General features: G+C 68.2%; 4 protein-coding genes across 4 annotated transcripts; 1 reads left to right on the top strand and 3 right to left on the bottom strand.

The window, feature by feature from the left end:
* Positions 1–496: 496 nt before the first annotated feature.
* Positions 497–1,897, bottom strand: EMIHUDRAFT_467234 (hypothetical protein; the record flags this gene model as incomplete). Its single annotated transcript, XM_005788700.1, has 5 exons — positions 497–747; positions 869–1,026; positions 1,069–1,160; positions 1,514–1,568; positions 1,690–1,897. 5 exons carry the CDS (start codon positions 1,895–1,897, stop codon positions 673–675), a joined length of 588 nt encoding a protein of 195 aa, XP_005788757.1. The 3' UTR covers positions 497–672.
* Positions 1,898–2,994: 1,097 nt separating this feature from the next.
* On the top strand, positions 2,995–5,612 carry EMIHUDRAFT_110364 (hypothetical protein; the record flags this gene model as incomplete). Its single annotated transcript, XM_005788699.1, has 4 exons — positions 2,995–3,731; positions 3,805–4,072; positions 4,472–4,996; positions 5,454–5,612. 4 exons carry the CDS (start codon positions 2,995–2,997, stop codon positions 5,610–5,612), a joined length of 1,689 nt encoding a protein of 562 aa, XP_005788756.1.
* Positions 5,613–5,964: 352 nt separating this feature from the next.
* EMIHUDRAFT_440656 (hypothetical protein) lies at positions 5,965–10,474 on the bottom strand. The gene is made up of 12 exons (XM_005788698.1): positions 9,921–10,474; positions 9,469–9,689; positions 9,187–9,385; positions 8,991–9,043; positions 8,672–8,734; positions 8,423–8,591; positions 8,035–8,201; positions 7,718–7,817; positions 7,376–7,650; positions 7,111–7,216; positions 6,491–6,714; positions 5,965–6,419 (listed from the first exon to the last, which is right to left on the bottom strand). The coding sequence occupies exons 1-12, from the start codon at positions 10,423–10,425 to the stop codon at positions 6,261–6,263; spliced, it is 2,241 nt and encodes a 746-aa protein (XP_005788755.1). The 5' UTR covers positions 10,426–10,474; the 3' UTR covers positions 5,965–6,260.
* A 219-nt stretch (positions 10,475–10,693) lies between these two features.
* On the bottom strand, positions 10,694–12,618 carry EMIHUDRAFT_226668 (hypothetical protein; the record flags this gene model as incomplete). Its single annotated transcript, XM_005788697.1, has 4 exons — positions 10,694–11,350; positions 11,621–11,737; positions 11,976–12,230; positions 12,472–12,618. 4 exons carry the CDS (start codon positions 12,616–12,618, stop codon positions 10,694–10,696), a joined length of 1,176 nt encoding a protein of 391 aa, XP_005788754.1.
* Positions 12,619–14,946: the final 2,328 nt, after the last annotated feature.

The following is a 14,946-nucleotide window of genomic DNA, read 5'->3' as shown; positions in this document are numbered from 1 at the left end:
TGTGGTCCAAGCTCGTGCTGTGGGCAGCAAAGAGCCCGAGCAGCTCGTCGGCGTCGCGGGCATGCGAGAGATGAGGCCGGTGAGTTGCTTGGCGTTGAGCTGACCACCGGCGGCAGAGCGGCCAGATGAGGGCGGCTCGCTGCGCACTGCTGGATTTGGCCGGCGTGAGGGCGACTGCGGCGGACCACCTGTCCTTCGCGGCGGTGGCAGCGGCGACGGACCGCCCGGAGGCGGCGGAGGCGCCCACCGAGGCGACAGCGGCGGACGATCCCGTCGTCTTGGCAGCTCACGCTCGTTGCGCCCTCGCGGCTCGTCTCTCCCTCGCGGCTCGTCTCTCCCTCGCAGCCATGGCTCGTTGCGCCGCCGCTCGTCGCGCCAGCGGCTCGCCGTTCGTCCGCCAGCTGTGCTCCGGCCGGGCGAGGCCACTTGAAGTCGCGGCGCATTTTGCTTCCGATGGTCGTTCGGGTACGGAGGGATTTTTCTTTTTGTTCAAAAATATTTTAAGAACGAAACTTTTTCCGAACCAGCCCCACACGAGAAACGACGCGTTGGCATAGGGCTTTGTGGCCCCGTGAGGACTTCACACCGGCCGGGCTCCGCAAAGTGGGAGATGTCCGACTAGTGGTCATGTGTTGCGTCGGAAGGAAGGGGAGGGGTCGGCCTCGAGCGCCGCTAGCCGAGCCTGCCTACGTAGGCGGCATCGTACACGTCGCCGTGCTGCTGCAGCTCCCCGAGGATGCGGCGCACCTGTGCACACACACCGCTGAAGAGGCGCCGCCCCCCGCTGTGCTCGAGCACCCTCTCTGCAAGGAGAGGTGCGCCGCAACGCGGCTCATCTCGGCTCATCTCGGGTGATCTCGGAACGCACCGATTCGTCGCTGACCAGTCCGGGCGCACAGCAGCCTCCCCGCGAGCACTCGGCGCCCTCCTCGCAGCTCTGCACGGCGGCGTCCATGCTCGCCAGGAGCGCGCGGTGGTGCTTCACGTGCGACGCGGTGCCGGCGAGATCGCCTCTCGAGCGGTGGCCTGCGAGACACGGCGAGATCAGCCGAGATCGCCCGAGCTCACCCGAGCTCACCCGAGATCTGCTCCCGTGGCCTGCAAAGTCGTGCTGCTCAAAGAGCGCCTCTTCGTGCGCACAGTGCTCCGCCCACTCCCGCCTGCGAAGCAGCGAGGGAGAGAGCGAAGCGACGCTGTGAACAGGCGCTCGGCACAGTCCCCGCACCTCGCCGCACCTCGCCGCATCTCCGCTGCACCTCAACTGCATCTCGAGCTCGCCAGGCTGCCACATCTCCCCGCATCTCGCCGCATCTCGGCCGCATCTCCGCCGCGCCTGAGGCGGCGTAGGCTCGCCAGGCTGCGCTGCTGCCGGAGGGCGTCCGCCGCGTCGGCGAGGCCCTCGTGCTCGCGATCCATCTGCGCGTGGGCGACCGCGGCCAGCAGCAGCGGCGCAGCGGCGGCGCCGCCTTTGCCCTCACTGCCGCCGCCGCCGCCGCCGGTGGCGGGAGTGGACCTCTGGACGCCGAGGCCGGCCAGGAGGGCCTCGACCGCGGCGAAGGCCAGGGCGCCTACATCCAGCCACCAGACTCGCCTGATCCGATGCCGGCTCGGGCGGAGCTCTGGTGCGGTAGCTGCCTCGGTCCAGATACGAAGGCACGGTTCGCGCGGCGACAAACTCTCCGTGGCGACCGAGGACCACAAAGCCGCCGCAGCCGAGCTGGCCGAAGCGCGGCAGCTCCGACTTGCTCTCAATGTACCCGTTCACCACCGTCGCTGGCAGCCGAAACTCCTTGCCAAACGCCTTGGCCGTGCGGAGGCCACTCGCGCCCGTCTCCACGCAGAGCATGAGGAAGCGGACGCGGTCGCCGTAGCTGCCGCCGTGCGCCCAGGCAGCCATGGCCTCGGCGCACGGGCGGCACCCGCCTCACCCGCTGTCGTACATGTGGATCACCGTCGGCCGGCGCGGCTCGGTGGCGACGGTGTTGGCGCTCGTCAGGGCGTAGAGCGTGGCTCGGTCCGGCCAAGCCGTCAAGGCCGGGTAGGCAGTGACCGGCCTGAAGGTGACGTCGGGCGGTAGGGTGTCCTCCGGATTCATGGCGGCGGGGGCCCGCGCGCGGTGAGAAACGCCTTTGCCTTTGTTACTAAAAGCTACTCGAGTACTCAGTATCAGACCTTCAAGACATGCGCTTTTGGCCGGTGGCCTCCTCGGACACAACCACCGCCGAGATCGGCGAAGAGGCCTTCCCATCGCCGCCACGTCCTCCGCCTCGGCCCTCGAGCATGCGCGCCCAGTGGCCACACAGGATCCCAGGCTATAGCGACGACGCGCTGGCCAGTCAAGGCCTCGATCTTCTTTCTTGGGCAGCGGCTGGTTCGTGCTGTGGGGAGAATGCTATGCAACAAATCCACACGAGTCGCTTCGGGCCCCCGGGCCTGCGCGTAACTAAACAGCGACGACAACGGCTGCAGAATCCAGCCACGAGCCAGCGCGCTAGGTAGGAATCCTACCTACCAGTTCTTCTTGCAGTCAGTGCTCGCAAGAGAGAGCGAGGGGGGGAGAGAGAGATTTTTGAAGACTAACAACGTGACAAGAAATCACGACCCTCAGAGAGAGAGAGAGAGAGATTTTTGAAGACCAACAACAAATCACGACTCTCACAGTGATTTGGGAGGGAGAACGAGAAGAAGAGAACGAGGGGAGAAGGAGAGAGACACAGACAGAGCGCGCGGAGAGGTGGAGCGTCGTGCAGCGCGCTGCATTTCTTTTCAACCGTTGTTGAATGCGGCGGCGCTTACCTCTCGGCGGATTAAGAAGAGACTCTCGGCGGTAGGACCTACTTCGCTAATGAAAGGACAGAAGTTCGAAGACGTGCTTTACGAGACCATCCTCCGAGGCCCGCGCTGGATAGCCGACCTGCCGGGGGGGCGGGCCCTCCCTCTCACCGCTTGCGGAGCCGCCGCGGCGACCCTTTGCGCGGCCCTCTCAGGCTCGCGATGCACTGGCCGGAGAGCTGCCCCATCAAGGCCGCGATGAAGGACTTTGCCCAGCTCTTCAACCACACGAGCAAGGCGGTCGAGGACAAGACTTATGATCTGCCGCCAGAACCGCTGGTCCGGCGGATCCTGGACCAGATCCCCGACCGGCCCGCGTGCGATCAGCTCGCTCAAAAGTACACCGACTGCCGCGAGTGCCCCCACGCGAGTGCCGAGCGCGCCTCCTTTGTGCGCGCGCTCCGCCGGCTCGCTGAGTCGGGCATCACCTTTCTGCAGCGGCGCGCGTCGGCCGAGCCAAAGGAGCGGGCTGGCCCGTCCAAGGCGCGCAAATCCGCGCCAGCGCAGGCCAGCTCGGCGCCCCTCCCCCTCGGGCCCTCTGCCGCCCCGCAGAGCGGAAGCGCGGGCCAGTCGGCGGCGGCCGCCTCCTCCTCCTCCTCCGACCCGCGGCGCGTTCAGCCCGGCAAGCGAGCGAGGCCTGCTTGCAGCTCTGCCGGGGACCCGCTGGCGGCGCTCGCGGACGCGGCTGGCGACGCCAAGCGAATGCCCACCTCGCTCGGCGCCCCTCCCCCCCCTCAGCCCAGCGCGGCGCTGCCTGCCCTCGCGCTGTGTGGCGCCCGGCACAACAGCTGCAGCAGCTCGCTGGCTTCGTCTCCGGAGCACGAGTACGCGCCGCCCCAGCTGGTGCCGCTGCGGCCGCCACAGCCCGCCTTCCGCCCCTTCGCGCCCGCGGCAGCGCCGTGCGCCCCTCTGCACACTCGGTGGCCGCCTCGCAGAGCCGTCCGCCCGAACCTTCTCGGAAGCTTCGTCTAGGTGCGCCTACGCGTCGCACGGCGGCGGCGTGCTCCTCGCGCCGCAGCACGCCGCGCTGCCGACCGGCCACGCCCTCCCGCCCGGCCAGCCTTGGGAGCTTGCGCCGCACTATGGCCCGCCATTCCAGATGCAGAAACAAACGCCCCCGTCCTTGCGAGCGTCGCAGTCGCATTCAGCTGCGAACGCCCTCCACGGGACCGCAGCCCCGCCCTCAGCTCGCTCGCCTCCGCTCCTCAGGCGCGGCCGGCCACCCGCAAGTCTACGCACCGTGTGGCCAGGCGCCTTGCTCCCTGCCCGCACACTCTCTTCTGACGCCAGAACCCCGCCCGCACACTCTCTGATTACGGGGCGGCGTTTTATCTCTCTGGCGGCGGTTTGCCTCACAGCCTCTGGACACGCCGGCCCACGCGCCCCCCGCTCTCGCGCCGACGCTTGCCTCGCAGCCTCTCTGTCCCTCTCCCGCCCTCGTCTCCTCCCAGCCTTGTCCTCCCAGCCTTGTCCTCCCAGCCTTGTCCTCCCAGCCTTGTCCTCCCAGCCTTGTCATGTGCGCCCTTGCCCCAGGCTCAGCTGCTGCACGTCGGGCGGCTGCGGCTGCAGCAGGCGCCGCACCAGCCGAGGGCGGCGACGCCGAGATCACCCGAGGCCACCCGAGATCACCCGAGATTAGGCGCCGCACCAGTCGATGGCCGCGATGCAGATCGCCGCGCCGCATCCCGCCACGATGGTGGTGATGCCGCCGCAGCAGTCGCCCCCGCAGCAGCCGCAGATGCAGCCGCAGATGCAGCCGCAGATGCAGATGTTGCCACAGATGCCGCCGCAGATGCAGCAGCAGCTGTACAGCGCGCAGCAAGTGCAGGCCGTACAGCACGTGCAGCAGCTGCACTCGGCCGGCCGGCAGCCCGTCCCGGTCCAGATTGCAAGCCCGCTGCCGGCGCAGCAGCCGATTGCTCAACCACGCTCGGCGGGTTTGCGAGGGGCGGCCGAGACCACCGCGTTCAGCAGGGTGGAGGCGGCGCCATTCCGGCCGGTGGCGGCGGCGGGGCAGGCGGCGGCCGCAGGGGCGGCGTCAGGGGCGGCGGTGCCTCTCCCGGCGGCCTCGCCGCCGGTGGGCGTGGAGCGGGGGGCTCGCCGGTTTCCCGAGGGGGCGGTGGTGGAGGGGCTTGCGACGCTGACGAGCGACATGAGCGACGAGGTGAAGAGCGCTGCGCTCAGCTGGTGAGATGACCCGAGATTGTCCGAGATTGTCCGAGAGAGATTGGCCCCCGCGGTCAAGAGCGCCCCCCCCGCGCACGCGCACCCTCCGCCCCCACTCCCGCACGTCTCGCCGCCCGCCCACCCCGCATGCAGCGCGTCGGTGTGGCTAGTCCTGGTGCGCCCGCCGCCCAGCCCGACGCCGACGTAACGCCGCCCAACCTTCGACGCGCCGCAGGTGTCTCCGGCGTGGAATGTCGGTGCCGCTCCTTGCCGAGTCGGGGCAGCTCGAGGCGAGATGAGCCGAGATGAGCCGAGATTTGCCGAGATTTGCCGAGATTTGCCGAGTCGGGGCAGCCGGACGGCTCGAGGGCACTCAACTCCCATGATACGCCCCGCCCCCGCCCCCGCCCCCGCGTCCACCCGCCTTCTCCTCCCCCTCCCAACGCCCCTCGCAGGCCTTCCTCGCCGCCCTGCCGCTCCAGCCAAGCGGGCTGCAGGCCTCCGTCCTGCGGCGGCGGGTGGAGGCGGTGGAGCGCGGACCGGCCCGCCCGACGGCAACCACCCACTCCGCAGTCAAGCAGGAGGAGCCCGCCCAGGCCACGCCGCCGCTGTGACCTTCGGCGCCAATGTTTCATCTCGGCCAGTTTTTCATCTCGGCCAATGTTCCGCCAATTTTCGACCATGCCTCTCGACGAGCCGCGGCGCGGACTGCGTTTCCGGCTCGTGCCGCACGAGAACCGCATCTCCCTGCTCTTGCGCGGGAGAGGATTGTGTACCATGGATGACGAGCCGACGTAGAGGACCGAGACAGCAGTGCATGGGCGGCGCTCGATTGTGCGCGCTCGCGCTCCAGCTGCACGCTGCTCTCAGGTCTCACACATACATATCGGGCTCCATCGGAGTGAGTGGACAGTGCGCAGCTGCGCTCCGTTCTGGACCACCAGTAGTGTCTGGCTTTTTCGACCCTTTAGCCTTACACCGCTCGAGTTACAACAAAAGGTCAGAGAATGCCTTCACCATGCACGAACGCGCATCCGTTTCAGATGCCGTGTTTGCGGTCGCCTCCGAATTTCGGATTGTGTGTGTCAGAGCAATGACGTCCACGTGTAAAATGGCCTCCTTGTCTCTCTAGTCTCTAGATTGAAGATGCGCGCTCTACCACTAAAGTTCTCTCTGCGGCCCCGAACAAGTTCCAAGACCAAGTTGGAGGGGCGGGGGCGCGCCGGCGGCCCGCGCCGCCGCGCAACATACTCATGGAATCCTCAAAGTGCCGCTCCTCCGCTCGCCCCCACGACGGGCAGCCACAGCGCGCTCGCGCCGCAGCAGCCGACGTCCACGCGCAATGCCACGTCGCTGTTTGCGGCGGCGCGGGTCGGGTCGTGCAAGGAGAGGCCGAGGGCGACGGCGTTGCCGGCGGGCACCTACAGGAATGTTCCAGGAAATGTCTAAGAGAGGTCCTGCACGGAAGCAGGCTCGTGCGGTCGGCGGGCACGTCGGTGCAGAGGGCCGCCATCCGCACCACCACCTCCCCTGCGCCACCGGCCGGCACGTCCCAGTTGTCCCTGACGTCGTCCGGGCGCAGGTACCTACGGGGAGGTCCCACAAGTCCCCGGGGTGTTCCTCTCTCATCCGTGATGCCGTCCGGGCGCAAGCACGGCGGGTCCGGCCCTCGGTGCCACACGTCGCGCGCGCCGAAGGAGAGGAGCTCGAGCTCGCCTGTGGAGGAGTCTCTCTTCACTACTCATGATCCATTAGCCGGATGAGAGGAGCTCGAGCTCGCCTGTGGATGAGTCTTTCTTCACTACTCATGATCCATTAGCCGGATGAGAGGAGCTCGAGCTCGCCTGTGGAGGAGTCACTCTTCACTACTCATGATCCATTAGCCGGATGAGAGGAGCTCGAGCTCGCCTGTGGAGGAGTCTTTCTTCACTACTCATGATCCATTAGCCGGATGAGAGGAGCTCGAGCTCGCCTGTGGAGGAGTCTTTCTTCACTACTCATGATCCATTAGCCGGATGAGAGGAGCTCGAGCTCGCCTGCCGGCACACCCCCGCTCGCTCGGCTCCTCTCGGCTCCGCTCGGCTCGTCTCGGCTCGTCTCGGCTCGTCTCGCCGTTTGGCGCCATCGAGAAGACGCGCGCCGCGAGCTGGAAGCGGTCCATGCTGGAGGAGGCGTGGAAGGTGGCGTTTGGGATGCCGCACACCCGCAGAGGCGCCGCCTAGTGGTGGTGGTGGTGGTGGTGGTGGTGGTGGTGGTGGTGGTGGTGGTGGTGGTGGGGTGTGTGTGTGTGTGTGTGGTGGGTGGGTGGGTGGGTGGGGGGGGTGGGGGGGGGGGCTAGGGGCGAGGCTACGAGCGGGAGAGGGGAAGGGTGGTGCTCCTGCGGCGGCGCGACAAAGAGCGCCGCCGAGCTAGAGTTGATGGCGCGCCGGTACGACTTGATCTGCACCCCGGCGGCGGCAGAGACAAACGGGCTCAGCAGCGGCACCTGAGGGGGAGAGAGCCGAGGCGGCACGTTCCGAGACACTTCTCGAGCCACCCCCCGCCCCAGAGCGGTGTGGAGCGGCGCCCCGCCGCTGAAGCCCGTGTCGGGGCCATACGCCAGCCGCCGCGTGCACTCCTCGGCCTTCGGCGGCGGAGACGGCGCTGCGACATCTGACGAGCGGATGGAACGGATGAGAACGTTCTAGTCGGCGGCGGAGGCAGAGCAGCGCCGCCCAACCTCTAGCCTGCGGCGGCGCCAGCGCGTCGCCGCGGAGCCTGTAGCTTGACGGCTGCACGCGCGGCGACGGCCACGAGTCGAAGTCGAGGTAGACTGGCACCTGGACGTGGCGTGAGAGGGGGTAGGGGGGGTAGGGGGGTAGGGGGGAGGGCGGGGGTGAAGCGGCGTGCCCGCGCCTTGTGTGGAATACCCCCCCCCCCCCTACGCACACGGCTGCAACGTGGTGGGGGCGCAGCCGAGCACACTACCTCGTCTCGAGGTCTCGAGGTGAGAGGGTGGCCAGCAGAGGATGTGCCGCATCTAGATCCGGCCGGCACGTAGTTCTTGAAGACAGACGCCTCTGGCTGGCGCAGCTGGAACGAGAGGGCGGGTGGCGGCGGCGGCGGCGGCGCGGCGCCCGGCTTGAGGTTGGCGTCGAGGAAAGCCAGGACACGGCTCCAGAGCGGGGACGATGTTGCGACGGCGTCGGAGAAGCCCAACATGCCTGGCAGGTTCCAGTGAGATGACGGGTGAGGACATGACTGGACATGACTCAAGAAACCAAGCATGGCTGGCGGCAGAGAAAAGAGATGAAGGGTGAGAGGGGAGAGGGAGAGAGGGAGAGAGAGAGAGAGAGAGAGAGGGAGAGAGAGAGAGAGAGAGAGAGAGAGAGAGAGAGAGAGAGAGAGAGGGAGAGAGAGGGAGAGAGAGGGGGAGAGAGAGAGCCTGGCAGCTCTGCCATGGCGTGGATCCCCTCGTGGATCATCGTCTCGACGCGGCAGCCGGCGCCATGCAGCGCCTGCCGGTAGAGCAGCGCCGCGTCGGGCGCGAAGAGCCGGTCCTCCGCGTTGTTGGACAGGAGAACGGGCGTGGCGCGACCGCCGCCGCACAAGTCCTGCGGGGACACGTCCAGGACACGTCCGAGGCGCGTCCACGGCACGTCCTCGCAGCCGCCCGCCCCCCGCGAGCAGCCGCCTGCAGGTGCGCTTCTGGCGAGCGAGTGCGGCACCACCCCACAACCTCCTCGGAGCGGTTGCCTAAGGCCGAGAGGCGGCCGAGAGGTGGCCGAGATAGAGTGCGGCACCGCGCCCCCCCCCCCGCCCCTCTCCCCCGGCGTGCCGGCGAGGATGGCGCGGAAGTGTGGCGAGACGGAGTTGGAGAGCCGGCCCATGCCCACCCATGGAGAGCCACTCAGCTTGAGCACCTGCCAGATACAGCCGAGATACAGCCGAGATACAGCCGAGATACAGCCGAGACACAGCCGAGACACAGCCGAGACACAGCCGAGGTCTAGCCGGGAGCTGCTTCGAGCTGTCCACACCTCGTACCAGAACAGGTTCGGCGCGCCTACGAAGAGGCGTCCGAGAAGCTTCCGAGAAGGTTCCGAGCAAGTTCGCGGGGAGGGCGGCTTGCTGGCCAGGGCACAGGGCTAGGAAGGGTCTAGGAGAGGTCTAGGAGTGGTCTAGGAAGGGCACGGGGCTGCGGCGCGCCCTGCCCCGCGAGGGCGCGGTTGATGTTGCCCCACCCCGAGAGAGAGACCGCCGCCGTCACGCGGCTGTCGGCGGCGGCCGTGAGGACAGCAAGGCCTCCGCCATACGAGACGCCCGCCGTGGCGATGCGGGACGGGTCGGCGTGCCAGTCGGCGGCGCGCGTCTCGACCGTGTCGAGCACGCGGCGAGCGTCGTCCACCTCGACCCACGGCGCCCGCGTCGCTCACCTCCCGTGTATCTCCCCCTTCTCTCGGCTGCGTCTCGGCTATCTCTCGGCGGGGCCTCGAGCGGGCCCGCGGCGGTCACTTCCCCCTCCGACTCCCACCAGCCCCGCGCGACGTACATCAGCACGACGTACCCCGCCGCCGCCCACTCCTGCTGCTTGACGGCGTACTCCCACCAGTTCATCACCCACGAGTTGCAGAGGACGACGACTGGGAAGCGGCGTGTCGCCTCCGCCGCCCCAGCCTTGGGATACGCAACCACCGCCTTTAGCCGCGCGCCTAGGAGGCCAGACCGCGCTGCCGGACTGTCGGGTGTGTGCTGTCGGAGAGTATGAGACTGCGCGCCTAGGAGGCCAGACCGCGCTGCCGAACTGTCGGGCGTGTGCTGTCGGAGAGTATGAGACTGCGCGCCTAGGAGGCCAGACCGCGCTGCCGAACTGTCGGGCGTGTGCTGTCGGAGAGTATGAGACTGTCGGACCAGGGCTCTACAGGCCACTTTCTTCCGCGCGCCTCCCACCCCACTGATGGCCAGCTCCTCCCACTCGACCGACAACCCGCCCGGCTTCAGATCGCCGAGGCCGCCGGCCTGCGCGAGGCCGAGCAGCGACTCGGTGACGCGCGAGCTCGCAAACCGGCCCGCCTTTCCCACCTCGCCACCGAACCGCGTGCTCGCCTCGCCCACGCCGTCTGCCACCGACTGCCTCACGTGCTCGAGCGGCGCGGGAAGCACCTCTGACGACGCCGGCAAGGAGAGGGAGCCCGCTTGCGCGCCGGCGGTGCCAATCTGGGAGTTGACAGCCTCCTCCGTCTCGTCCGCGGACACTTGAAAGTCGACGAGCTTCTGCTCGGCGGTCAGTGTTGCTGCCATTGTACTGTCGTCAAAGGCAGTCGCGAGAGAGTCGATGCCCTCGCTGCTGGGCCGCCGACCAACGAGTGTCAGCGCCGCAAAGAGCGTGGTAGCTACCAGCGTCAGAGGGATGGGCCAGCGCCGCGAGCGCGTACTGTGCGTGATCATCGCGAAGCGGGCGTATCAGTGCAGGAGGCGAAGAGGGACAGTAGGCGTGTGTTGGCTTAGCCTTAGGGACCAACGACAATTTTCTTTTTTGGGCGTTGGAGAAAGTAATCGGCAAGAACGCCGTTTGATGTGTGCGTGTTCGGTTTTCTTTCTCCTTTGGGAGCAGGATCTGATGCACCCTCTGTGGACCACTGTGCGGGTACTCTGAGCACTGAGGCACGAAACCCCATCGCCAACTATGTCCATGACGGTCAATCTGCCGGTGGATCTACAAAATCTCCGGCTGCCACAATCCAGAGGGAGGTGGCGGCGCCTTCGACCCCGGCGACGCCACCGGCGCCGGGCTCGGCTGGGCGTGCGGCTGCGCGAGCTGCGACTCGTCGAGCCCGACATCTTGCGGCCGCATCGGGGGAGAGGCCGCGCCCTCCTGGCCCTCTTGCAGCGTGCGAGGTCGCTTCACGCCGACGCGGGCCGTGAGCAGGTCAGCCTCCGCCTTGACCTTGACGCCGCTGACCTCCTCGGCACGCTGGCTGTCTTCCCACGTTGCGGAGCGAGCCCTCTCCTCGGGAGGCATGCCCCACGCCCTGCACTCCCCGTGGACGGGCGAGCCCTGGGGGAGCATTGGCGTGGGAATCCCGTACTGCACTGGGAACGATGGCGCGACGCACCCACCGCCGAGCGGGACAGGCCCCACGGGGGGGATGCCAACAGAGGGGGCGCATGCGCTTCCCGCACTGGTGGCCCGCATCCCATGCAGCGGCGACGGCATGTCGGCGTACACGCCTCGCTGTGCGCAGAACGCAGGCGCAGGCGCCATGAGCCAGGAGGGGGCAGTCCCGGGGCCAGCCTCGGCGGGGCCAGCCACCAGCCACGGCAGCAGGTGCGGCTCGCCCGCGACCGGCGCGACTTGGGGCGCCGGCACCAGCTGCGACGTCCAGAGGCCGAGTGTCTCAGCCGCCGACGGGGCGCCCGGTGCCAGATGCCAAGGCTGCGGTTGCTGCTGCTGCAGGGCCTGATGGTGCTGCTGCGCCGCCTGTAGCAAGGCCTGCTGCTGTTGTTGCGCCGCCTGATGCAGGGCCTGCTGATGCTGCTGGGCCGCCTGCTGCTGTAGCAAGGCGTGTTGCGGCTGCTGCTGCTGCTGCTGCAGCGCAGCCTGCAGCGCCTGCTGTTGCAGTGCTGCCTGCTGCAGCGCTACCTGCTGCAGGGCTTGCTGTTGAAGCGCCCTCTGCTGCTGCAGCCCCAACGCTATCGTCGGCGACTGTTGCGCAATTGCCATGTGCGATCGCAGCAGGGTGTCCGTCGCCCACGCCGCCTAAGTAGGTAGCAGCCTGAGCTTGGACGTCCGGGTTTGTGCTCGGGTGTACATGCACATCTCGGGCGCCTCGGCCGCCGCGTTGATCGGCATGTACTGAGTCGGAATCGGCGGCTGCACGGGCTGCGACGTGGGCGACTGCACGAGATGAGGAAAATCCGAGATGTGCTTAGGATGTAGCTGCCGCAGCTGCGGTGACGCCTGGAGGCGAGAGACGGCGCGCTTAGAATCCCCGCACCCTGCCCCGCGGCGCATTCACGGCTCCCCTTTCCTTGGCTGGCGGTTGCAGAGGCGCTGTCGAGCCCATCAAGTTTGGGTGGTCGCCCGCGTGCATGGGGTTGTCGAGTCCAGCCTGTGCCCTCGCGTCGGCGAAGTTGTTGGCCGCGGGAGGCGCTTTGGCCATGAAGTCGCGTCGAATCTCGAGCTGCCGGGCCTCGAGCTTTGCGAGCGACTCGAGTGTCTCAATGTTCTTGATCCACTTGCGCAGCTGCGTCTGAATACAAGCGAGGGGTGCGGTGAACAACGCGCAGGGGGTGGCACTGGTGCTGGTACTGGTGGCACTCTCGCCCGCTCTCGGGAGCCAGGGAGTTGCAGGCATGATGGCGAGCTAGTTCGGGGCGCGGGGAAGGGGGGGCGCCGGGCGGCGGCCAGGGGGGGTGGTGGGGAGGAGGGGAGAGGGAGGGGGGGGGGGGGGGGGGACACCTTTGGGGCGCTTTTGGGCCGTCAAAGGGCACCGGTTCAACCCCGGGGGGGTCTCTGCAGGTCGGTTTGATTCGGCAGGCTTCAGGGCGGGCGAGAGCCTCGTGCACGACCCGCAGTTTGTACTCCGCGGTGTACATGGTACGCGGGCGGCGCTGCAGCTGCCTCTCGGCGGGCATCATGCGCGTGCGCCGCTCTCTCCCGCGGTCGGCGCCACGCGACGCCGGGCAAAGGCGAAGGCGAAACGCGAAGCCCTCACAGACCCAACCCCCCCGGGGGATACTCGCGCACGGAGAATATATGAGTGTTGACAGCCAATCTCGATTTCTGTTAGGCCGACGGGCTGTACGGGGAATTGGGGAGGGGGGCAGAAGAAGGGACACAGAAGACCGGATTTCCGTTCCGGCAGATTCATCGAGCTTTGCCGAATGCGTCGCGAGGGGGGAAGGGGGGGGGGGGGTCGTGTTCGACAGGTCTATTGTTGGCAAATCAAGACACAATATGCATACAAGAGCTCACACAAAATCACAGCGGGAGGAAAGCGGCGAGTCGCAATTCCTGGGGTCCTTGTGGCGGGCCACCCTGTCCAGAGAGGCATGAGTGCCAATCTGGGGTCTCTCGACCGAGTCTATGAGTCCTGGCCGCTCCCGGTGGGGCACAAGGTTAATAGAACCAAGCGACGGAGATGGTGCGGGGGTACGGGTGTTCCAGGAGGTCACGACACGCACCGACCCTTCACGAGCCGAAAGGCTGTGCCCGGGGAAGGCACAGTAATCCGGCACGTGTTGGGCGCCCCATTCCGTTTGGCGGCTAGGTCGGCTCAGGGCCCCGTCCACTTCCCTCCCTTGCTCCCACTTGGCGCGTGATGATGAGGAGATGCCACCCAGGCCAGAGCCAGCCAGGGCAGGGGCGGAGGGCGAGGGCTGAGGGCGGGATGGGCGCCAAGCGGGAGGGAGCGAACGGAGTGGAACGCACAGATGGGGGGGATGGCGAAGGCGTAGCCGTAGGGGCGGGAAGGGGGGAGGGCGGCGGGAGGGCGGAGGTCGGCATGGGCGGGCGGTGGGTGGGTGGTTCGGTAGGGCGGGGGGGAGGGCGGGCGGGGGGAGGGCGAGGGGTGGAGTAGGGGGGCGGTGGTGGAGAGGGGAAGCGAAGGGGAGGGTGGCGGCGGGGGAGGCAGCGTGGAGGGTGGCGGAGGCAAGGGGGAGGAGGAGGGCGGCGGAGGTGTGGGCGGCAGTGCCGGCGGGGTGGTGTGGAGGTGGAGGGCGGCGGCGGCGTGGGCGAGGTGGAGGGCGGCGGCGGCGTGAGCGGCGGCGGCGGTGTGGGGGTGTGGGGGAGGTGGAGGGTGGCGGCGGTGTGGGCGAGGTGGAGGGCGGCGGCGGCGTGAGCGGCGGCGGCGGCGGTGTGGGCGAGGTGGAGGGAGGAATTCAGATCGCGTTCCCAGTTCCTCGTTGTGACGACGAGTCGACGACGACTACGATGCTGCCGAAGAGGGCGCGCTGGCTTCGTGGAGCGGAGTGCCGTCGCATAAATAAATGAACACGCCAACGAGGGGAAAGAAAGAAAGAAAGAAAACAGACAGCGAAGGGGGGGGGGGAAGAAAGAAAGAAAGTAGACAACCCAAACGAGGGAAGGGGAGGAGGACAGGGTCCCCACCTGCACGAGCAGGATTTTGGAAGGACCGGAAGGACCAAGGGGCGATGATCTACTCTCGAGTAGTTGTAGAGCTCTAGTGTGAGTGCCAGCCAGGGTTCGGACTTTTTGCGGGGTAAGGTATGGTAGGGTCGGCGCCCTGGCGCCGCGACCATACCCCCCCACCCGCACAGGACGTCGCCTCTGGCCAGCAGGACCATACCCCCCCACCCCCCACCCCACCACACGAGCGTACAGTAACCGTCGTGTTAGGCCGTCCGGTCGTGCAGCACGTGTTCGCGCGATGCAGTCTGCGCGAGGTGACCCGCCGGCAATCGTGCTCACCCCTCAGAGCGTGTCCGCAAAGGCCGCCAGGGCCTTGCGTGCCGGCGCAGGCGCGGGCGCAGGCGCGGGCGCGGCCGGTGCGAGCGCGGGCGCGGGCGCGGGCGCGGTCTCCGCCGGCGCCGCCTCCGCCATGGTCACCTCGGGCGCGGGCGCGGGCGCGGTCTCCGCCGGCGCCGCCTCCGCCATGGTCACCTCCGCTGGAACGGCCTCCGCCTCCGCCGCCTCCGCTGGCGCCACCTCCGCCTCCGCCATGGTCACCTCCGGCGTCTCCGCCGCCTCCGCCTCCACCTCCACCGCCTCCGCCGCCGTCGCCTCCGCCGCCGCCGCCGCCGGCGGCGGCGCGGCCACCGTGGGCGCGCGCGCGCGCGCCATCTCGAAGGGGTTGCGCGGCTGGCCCGAGTTGGGGGGGCTCTTGTAGTACATGTCCCACTCGTTGAAGACGTTGTAGGCCGCGGCCATGCACTGGCTCATGCGAAGGGACGCGCGCAAAGTATTCAAGTTTGCCCGGTGTGATCTGTGATCTGCGGCCAAACCAC

Source organism: Emiliania huxleyi (assembly GCF_000372725.1).
Source record: "Emiliania huxleyi CCMP1516 chromosome Unknown EMIHUscaffold_133, whole genome shotgun sequence".
Lineage (NCBI taxonomy): Eukaryota > Haptophyta > Isochrysidales > Noelaerhabdaceae > Emiliania > Emiliania huxleyi.
Note: the sequence above shows the minus strand (reverse complement) of the source record. Positions and strands in the feature narration are given on the sequence as shown.